Source organism: Ursus maritimus, unplaced genomic scaffold, assembly GCF_017311325.1.
Source record: "Ursus maritimus isolate PB19 unplaced genomic scaffold, ASM1731132v1 scaffold_19, whole genome shotgun sequence".
In the NCBI taxonomy this organism is placed as follows: Eukaryota; Metazoa; Chordata; class Mammalia; order Carnivora; family Ursidae; genus Ursus; species Ursus maritimus.
The window spans coordinates 8,608,076-8,616,431 of record NW_024424341.1 but is presented as its reverse complement, the minus strand read 5'-3'; the positions used below and the strand labels follow the sequence as shown (position 1 = coordinate 8,616,431).

The window sequence follows — 8,356 nt, the reverse complement described above, 5'->3', positions numbered from 1 at the left end:
ACACACACACACACACACACACACACACACACACACACACACACGACCCCCGGGCCCAGGGCTGCCCATGAGGACAAACAGATCAGCCCAGCCCTGCCCGTCTCCAGACCTCTCCCTGCTCAGACATGGGAGCCCCTCCTCACCCAGTGCCCTTCCCTGCTCAGCACCTGCCATGTTCCCCAGTGGCTTCAGGTCAAGTTTCCCTCACTTCAGCCCTAAATCCTCACACGTCTGCCCCTGGCCCCTCGATCCCCTCCTATTTCTCCCAGCCACGCTGGGCCACGTCCCTTCCAAGGGCCCTCAGAGGCTTCTTTCTCCTCCAGCCTTTTGCACACGCTCTTCCCTCTGCCCAGAACTGCTCCTTTTCCTCTTTAGCATTTCTTTCTAGGTTTCTCAAACTTTAATGTGCACATGGTTCACCAGAGGTCTTGTCAGAGGGCAGACTGGGGGTGAGGCCCAGCACTGCACAGCCCTCCCCAGCCCCCCCGCCGTGAGGCCGGTTTCCGCTGCCCTTGTGAAGGGAGATGGAGGCATCTCCTCCAGGAAGCCTTCCTGATTGCCTCCCCGAGCTCCTGAGCCCCTGTGCGTGCCCCCGTTCGTACTGGCAGTCTCCCCACCGGCCTCACTCTCTGGGGACGGGGTCCTGGCTGTCACGGCCACCACGCAACCTCACCTGCACCATGGAGCGTTCGGAAGCAGTTGCGGACGGAGTGCTAAAGTTTAGCCGGGGCCTCCACGTGCCCACGTTGGCCCAGCACAGGGCACACGCTGCCCCCGGGGGCAAGGGGCCGGCACGAAGGCCCGCGGGCTCACCTTGGCGATCTGGTCAAACTTGCCGAAGAGCTCGTTCAGCACCACCACCAGCTCTTTCGGGGAGCAGTCGCTGGCCAGCCGCGTGAAGCCCACGATGTCGGCATAGAGGATGCTGGGGCGTGGGGGGGCAGGGGTCAGAGCCGGGTCTCTGGAAGCCCCTGAGCGCCCGCCAGCCCTCGCGCCAATCGCCCCGGCCACTCCTCAGGCTCCGGAGGGATGGGAGGGAGGCTCCGGGCAGTAAGGATGAACGAGCGTTCTAGAGGCTCGGCACTGAGGCAAAAGGGGGCAGCCCCAGAGTCGCAGGGCCCTTGAGAGCTGCCTCCCCCAGGCCCCCGTCCCTGCAGACCACAGGATGGCGGTGCCTCAGAACGTCCTTTGTCCGCCTCCCACCTTCCGAACCCAACCGTGTGGCGGGATGCGACTCCACGCTCCCCCGAGCCGAGCTCCACGCCCGACGCTACACACATGCTCCTGGGAGGACCCATCCCACAGGTGAGCAAACCGAGGCTCGGGCTGAGGCCTGCTGGAAGCCAAGTGGCAGCGGACACCGACCTCCCAGCGCCGGAGTCCGTGAGCTCACGGCACCCACATCTTCGGGTCCCTGAGCCTCGTGCCTTCGAGTAAGATGCTATAGCCCCTTGGGATCTGCCAAGGACTGGGAGACTTCACCTCTTTTTGGGGGACCTGCGCCCCCTTGAGCATCAGCTGAAAGGACCCCTTTCTTCCCCAGCGACATAATTAGGCATGGAGTCTGACAATTTTAGGAGGTTACTGGATCTCCCCCGGCACCAATCGGATCTGATCCCGTCCCCTGGGGAAACAAACGGGGAGACTGAGGCCAGCCCCCCCCCAGGGGACCCCGCGCACAGGCCCGGCCGGCCGCCCACCTGACATTCTGGTGCCGCTTGACGTAGAGGCTGTGGAAGTTGTTGTCGGGCACGTGGCGGCGGTCCCCGCGCTCCTTGAGCCGCTCGATGATGGCGAGCTTCATGCCCATGGAGATGTGGGCCGGCAGCACTGACAGCAGCAGGCTCTCCTGAGCCCCGGGGGACAGGCAGGAGGACGTCAGGCCCCAGGCTCGGCAGCCCGGCTTCTGTGTTCCCGGGGGTCCTGCCTGCTCTGCCCACAGCCCCCTGCATCTCCGCAGGCCTGCGTCCTGCCCCCAAGCCAGCCCGGCCCCCCGCAGCCCCCCGCAGCGAGGCCGGCATGGGTGTCCCGCCCCGCGTCCCCAGGCACACACTGCTCAGCGAGTGTCTGACGGGCAGAGAGAAAGGACGCGGGGCTGGGGCCCGGGAGGGCCGGGCAGGGCCAGGCTCCGGCTCCAGGGGGAGGCAGCGTCCACACCTGCTGGCGCTTCTCGATACGCAGCTTACGACGGATCTGGATGCACTTGACGGTGTAGATGAAGAGGTCTCGAGAGGCATCCTGCATCTGGTGCTTGTGGAAGGCGCCCGTGAGGTTCCCGCACAGGAAGATGGCAGCGTTGGCCAGCAGCTGGGGGTGAGCCGAGCGTGGGCTCAGCGTTCAGTCTGGCCTGCTCCCCGGGCTGGCACAGCGATGGCACCCCGTCCCTGTTCCCTGACCTCCCACCCGCCAGGGCCGGCACCCTTCGCGGGCAGGCAGGAAAACGGGAGCCCAGACGGGCGCTGGTCCCCTACAGTCCCCGTGACCCTAAGACCAGGTCTCAGGCCCTCCTTCTCTGCAGCCGGAGAGCTGGGGCCCCGGAGACCAGGGGAGCCCAAGTGCATCATCTCACAGAGCCCAAGGGGGGCACCGAGGACAGTCACAGAAGGCATGGCACCCCGATGAGTGCCCAGAGCTCGGAGCCCTGTTCTCCAGAGCCGTCGCCAGCCCCGGTCAGAGGAAAACCCATCTGTAGACCACTGCAAACCTGGGCATGTCTCAGTCACTCGATGCAAAGACAAGACGGGGCGCCCGGCGATACTCCCAGCCGTGTCGAGACGGGGCTCTGCAGGTGAGACTCACCCTCACAGCCGCGCGCCGGACCGGGGAGGAGGGCCAGAGCATCTGGGGCACCGCGGGCCAGCCAAGAAGGGCCGCAGGGCACACCCCTGCCCCTGGGGGGCCGGCTTCCCTAGCCCCCTGGGAGGCTTTGAGGCCTCAGGACCAACTCACCCACACCCACCTCTGCCGTCCTCAGGCCCAAACCACAGCCCCCGCACAGGGGCCTTTGGCTGCCCCGCCCCCAGCCGCCTGGGCACACCTCACCTGCAGTCCCACCTTGACACTGGGCGTCGTGAAGGCCTTCATCAGAACTCCGAGCACCAGGAGGTGGGAGAGGCTGGAGACCACCCCGGCCACGACAGCCCCCTGCATGCTGAAGGGCAGCAGCGTGTATGCCACGAAGACGATGAACAGGAAGAAGGGCACCTGGGGGCAGGGCGTCAGGGAGGCTCGGGGACCGGCCACGCTGCCCCCGCACCCCCAGGACGCAGCCCCAGATGGAGCTGACATCGGGGGCCCCCCCAGCCTGTTTTCTGGGGACAGCCCCAGAAACCTGAATCCTGAGCCCCCTGCCCCCAGAGCGGCCCCTCCCTTTCCCACGTGGGGAGGGACAGTGACACACACACAATGGAACAAGAAAAAAGCAAACTCTGTGTCTGACCCAGCCAACATTATCCATCATTTCCTACGAGCTGATTTATGATCTGGGGCCAAGGCCAGGCCTCCCCAGGAGTGAGACTCCGGGCCCTCGTGACCCAGGGAGTTCCCGCCTGGCGCCCGCTGCTGGGGCTCTCCCTCGGCAGGAATGGTGAGTACTGGAAGGCTGGGGCCGCCTCCAGCAGCGCAGTCCCACCCACCGCCCCCAGTCTGCCTGGCTTCCCTGTGCCTCAGGCCCCCCGGCCCACCAGAGGGTGCCACCACTTGGCGACAGTGACCAGCCAGGCCAGTGTGACTCAAGCTGGTTAAGAAAGGGCTCTCTCTTTCACCTGGGGAGGCCAAGCTCCTGGGCGGGCAGCCTGGAGCCTCGCAGCATCCGTGCCCGACCGGGGGACGGCCTGCTGGGAATGCAATGGCACAGAAGGAAACAGAGCAGAGGGCAACTGGGACCTGGCCATCCTGCCAGAGCCCCAGGAGTGGCCCCCCAGCCTTTCCTGGCACATGGGCCAACTTGGGCCTTTTTGCCTGAGTTGGAGTTATGTCATTTCCAGCCAAATGAGAGTCCCCCTGCAGTGCTCCAGCCAGACATCCACAGGGACGCTCCTCCCAGTTCACCCAGCTCCTCAGCTCAGGAAGCGGAGGGGACAAGACCAGCCCAGGGCCCACCCTCTGTCGCAGAACCACGGCCCAGAGGAGGAGGAAGGCCCCAGGCCAGCACACCAGATGCAGGCCCTGTCTCCAGAAGAGACCTGATGCCCAGCAAGGGGAGGACTTATGGGTGCACAGCTGGCTGGTGGCATCCAGCCCCCCAGGGATGCCAGGGTCCCCCGCCCTATTACCTGCGCCCCCATATGGGTGGCCTTCATCCAGGAGTCGAACACCAGCATGTAGCCCAGCATCATGAGGCAGACCCAGACAAACAGTGCCATGGCCCTGAGCCACCTCCGGACGAGGCATTCAACATACACCAGCACGTAGAGAGCCACAAACACGGCAAGCGTGAAGAAGGCCGTCCCCAGGACAGCCTGGTGTCTGGAGGGGTCCTGGGCAGGGCACACATACACAGAAATGCTACAGCGTTCCCCAATGTGATGTGCCGTCCCCTCCAGGAAGCCTGCCAGGCTCGCCTGTCCAGCCCGCCCTGAGCAATGTCACCTGGGCTCTCCTCCACTGGTGGCTGGTGCTTATGCTCCCTCTGAGCACCAAGCTTTGCCTTCCCTGCAGGCTGTGCGCTGTCTTGGCTAAGGCCGCCTTCACCACCACCGCCCCCCCACCCAGTTGCCGTGCAGCCCTGAGATCCTCCACAGCCCAGCCCTGCGATGCTACCACCCCCAATGCCCTCCCCATCCGGCCTGCTCTGCTCGCGGGTGCTCTGTGCAAGCCCGCAGCGGACAGCGCAGGAGCTCAGCTGGGGAAAGCCTGCTGGAGGACAGGCCACTGCTCCTGCTACGGAATGAACGGAGTTTAGAAGGAGGTGCTAGCGCAAGGTGTCCCACACTGGGGACAAGCTGGAGCAAAGGCTCAGAGGTGTGACACTGGGAGGTGGTGACCAGGAAAGGCAATTCACAGCTGTGACAGCAGGGTCTCCCCCTGTGCCCCGAAGCTCCGTGGGCAGAGAGGCTGATCTGGGGGCCGGCACACAGTAGGTACTCAGGAACCGTTCGCTGAACGCCGAAACAAATGTCCTGTGGTTTACAGGCCCTAGGACGGAGCCCCTAGTGAGCACTGGCCACACATCACCCCGCTAATCCCCGGTGGTCTCGGAGGTCTGCTTCTAGTTGCTCCGTCATAGTGGCCATGTTTCCAGCGCTCAGGAGCCAGGCACAGGCAATGGCTGTGGGGGGGCGAGGCCGGGGTCACGGATGAAGTTAGCGGTGTCTGCCTGGACAGCGCGGTTGAGAAGGCCCCCAGGACTCCAGGAGGAGGAGCGTCGGGAAGTGGGAGCCAGCCCTGCCCAGAGGGTAGTGTCCTGTGCCGAATTAAACCTCTAAAACCACCCCAGACTTCAAAACAAAATTAAACCGAGAAACCTGCCGCCCGCGGCCTAACTACGCTCCCGAGCACCTGACAGCCACGATGTCAGGCGGAGAGAAGCCCGTGACTTGCCCAAGGTCTCACAAGCACAGAGCAGCAGAGCCGAGCGCCCAGCCACCTCACTCACCCCACAGACGAAGGTGATGACGATGAGGGCGACGCAGGCGGCGACGGCCACCAGCAGGAGCGTGAGCAGCAGCGGCCCGTGCTGGCTGGTGAGGCGGTACTTCTCGTAGAGCGCCGTCTGGTCAGGGCCCTCTTCGCCCTCGTTGAGGAAATAGCGCCCCTTGGCCGGCATTGTCCTCCCGCAGCCACCCGGCCCGGCAGTCCACTCAGGAGAGCCCACGGCCCGGGGTGCATCCGTCCGCCAACACCTGGCGGGCCTAGGCCTCTGGCCCCTGGGAGCCCGGCAGGCGGGGCTGGGGAGGGGCCCCCTGGGCCTGCAGCCCCATGGGCAGCGCGGGGCCCACGCCGCTCCACTGCCAGGCCTGCTTATGGCACCGCCGGCCTCTTCCTCCGCATCCGGGCCGGGCTGACCAGACACGCAGGGTCCTCAGCTCTGCGGAGACACAAAGCAGATCCGGGTTTGACCTGGACGGGCCGAGTCATCAGGGGAGAGCAGGGCCAGGCCTCACAGCCCCCGGGTCTGATCTACCAACCTGAGGCCAAACCTAACTTTCAGGTCCTGTTTAAAGCTTTGCCCTCAAAGCTAGTCCCCTGTGTTTCCTAGAACGGCACTGCCCCCGACAGGAGCCACGAGCCACACGTGACTATGGAAAGTTACATTTAACTGGATTAGAAATGAAATTAAAAATTCAGACCAGCAGTCACACTTGGTCCCACTTCAAGGGCTCAAAAGCCACGCCCAGCTAGTTGCTCTCCTATCGGGCAGCACAGATAAAGAGCATTTCTGTCATCCAAAGCCTTCTACCGGACAGCACTGCTCCACAGGTTAGGCGGCGTTGGTTTCACATGGAGTTCTCTGATCCATCCCAGGGAACCTCTGTGTATGGCGTGAGGCAGGGATCAGCCTTCGTGTCTTTCTTCCACGTGGGTCTCTAATTACCCCAGCAGCTTCCAGCAAAGCCACCATTCCTTCCTCAAGTAATTCAGTAAAGCCACCTCCGTGGTAAGTCAGGTGACCGTGCACCTGGGGTCTGTTTGCAGGCTTTCTCCTGTTCCAACGGTCCTTGCACAAGGATCACACTCGCTCAGTGACTGGGGCTTTCTGGCGAGTTTTGTATCTCAGACCCCCACGCCAGGACACCCAGAGCATCCCCCTTACATTCGTGTTACGTTACTCTTCCTCATAAGACTGTGTTTTTTAAATGCATTTTTTAAGATTTCCACTGATGAGAATATAAGAAGTTTGCAAGCTCCACCTCGTAGAAATGGAACCGGAATCTCATAGAGGGAGCACGGCACACCGCGCGTGACAAGCTGGGCGTGGGTGCCGGGCCTGCGGTGCTCAGCTCACATGCACTCCCTCTTTCACCAGCGCCGTTCATTCATCTGCTCATTCATTTATTCCAAAAAGGCCTGTCGTCATGCCTGTGCGCCCGGCTAGCTCCCTCGTCCCCCCTGGAGCTCTCCAGAGAAAGTGACTGGGAAACATACAATCCCTGCGTGCAGTGACAGCTGCCACGTTCCCGGCAGGAACCTGTGTCAAGGGAGCCGCCCTGGACCAGGAGTCCAGGCCTCCAACATCCTCCAGGCCTGCCTCAGAGTCTGCAACCGGGTCAAGGCAGGGGGCAGAGGGCAGGGAGGCCGTAAGATGTGGGAAGGCTCAGGGCAGTCACGACAGGCACGAACGGCCACCGGCAAAAGCCATGAAGGAAAGGCAGTCCAGAGCCCCCCGAGGCAGAAGAGCAGGGTACCCCGAGCCCGAGTCCAGGTGACTCCCCCCAGTGAGTGCCCACGTTAGATCCATGAGCCACCTCGGGCAGGGAGCCCTCTGGGAGGTCCCATTCCACAAATGCCAGGAATGAATCGGAAAAAGACCCATATGTGGGGGTTGGGGGGGGGGCCGTTGGCCAGAGGTCCCGGATGCCTCTGCTGCCTCCGGCCCGGGCAGGTGGCCACAAGCCTTGGCACCTGTTGAAGTTGGGCCACTCCGCCAGGGCTGGGCCAGGGCGACCCAAGGGCCCGAAGGCCTAGACAGGCTGCAGAGCTGGTTTCGACGTGAAACTCCAACTTATCCGTGTTGGCGGCTAATTTAACACTGTTGAGTTGTGTGGCCCGCTAGCTTGTAACCTCTAACTCTGAACTAACCAGTCTCGATGCCACACGAAGCATGTTTTGACTACTAACCACATACGCTTCGCCCCGTGTTGGAGGGTTTATAAAACGAGAGACTGTCCCTGCCCCGAGAAGTCCCCAGCGCAGGGCGTCCCGAACCAGCTCTTTACCGTCACTGCGGCAGAAACGCCGTCAGGCCAGGCGCCCACACACACATATCCACTCTGACCTTCAGAACAGCCATTTTACAGATGCAGGACCGAGCCCAGAGAGGTCGTGTGGCTCACCTAAGATCACACAGCGGGAGCTGCTCGGGAGAAGCGCTGGGCTTCACACCTGGGGCTGCTGGCCAGGCCTCACTGGACTGAGACAGGCTTCCCCAGGGAGCTCCCGCCAGCAGGGGCAGCTCCTGGGGACGGAACCACTTGCCACACGCGAACACAGCACTGCCTGGCCGTCTGGCCTGCTGCCAAACTCCAGTGCGCCGGGACCCAACAGCCAGGCCCAGAAACGCCAAACGCCAGGGGCTGGGACAACAACTCCCCCCAAGGGGCTCTCTCCCCCCAGGTAAAGCCCACAGACCAGAGCCGGGGTGCCCGGGACACCCCAGAACTGACCTGCCCTTCCAGGCACACAAAGCCCGGCTGAG

General features: G+C 63.4%; 1 protein-coding gene across 5 annotated transcripts in view; it reads right to left on the bottom strand.

The window, feature by feature from the left end:
- Window positions 1–8,356, bottom strand: part of ADCY7 (adenylate cyclase 7) — a 42,457-nt gene that overhangs the window by 18,839 nt on the left and 15,262 nt on the right. For all 5 annotated transcript variants that reach the window (XR_005835587.1, XM_040633286.1, XM_040633283.1 and 2 more), the window contains exons 2-7: window positions 5,597–6,028; window positions 4,275–4,478; window positions 3,043–3,204; window positions 2,158–2,307; window positions 1,701–1,849; window positions 814–925 (exon numbers count right to left, since the gene is read on the bottom strand). Coding sequence is in view for 4 of the 5 variants with exons in the window: in XM_040633286.1 (XP_040489220.1) it covers window positions 814–925; window positions 1,701–1,849; window positions 2,158–2,307; window positions 3,043–3,204; window positions 4,275–4,478; window positions 5,597–5,767 (948 nt within the window). In the remaining variant the exon portion in view is untranslated. The remainder of the gene's footprint in view (window positions 1–813; window positions 926–1,700; window positions 1,850–2,157; window positions 2,308–3,042; window positions 3,205–4,274; window positions 4,479–5,596; window positions 6,029–8,356) is intronic.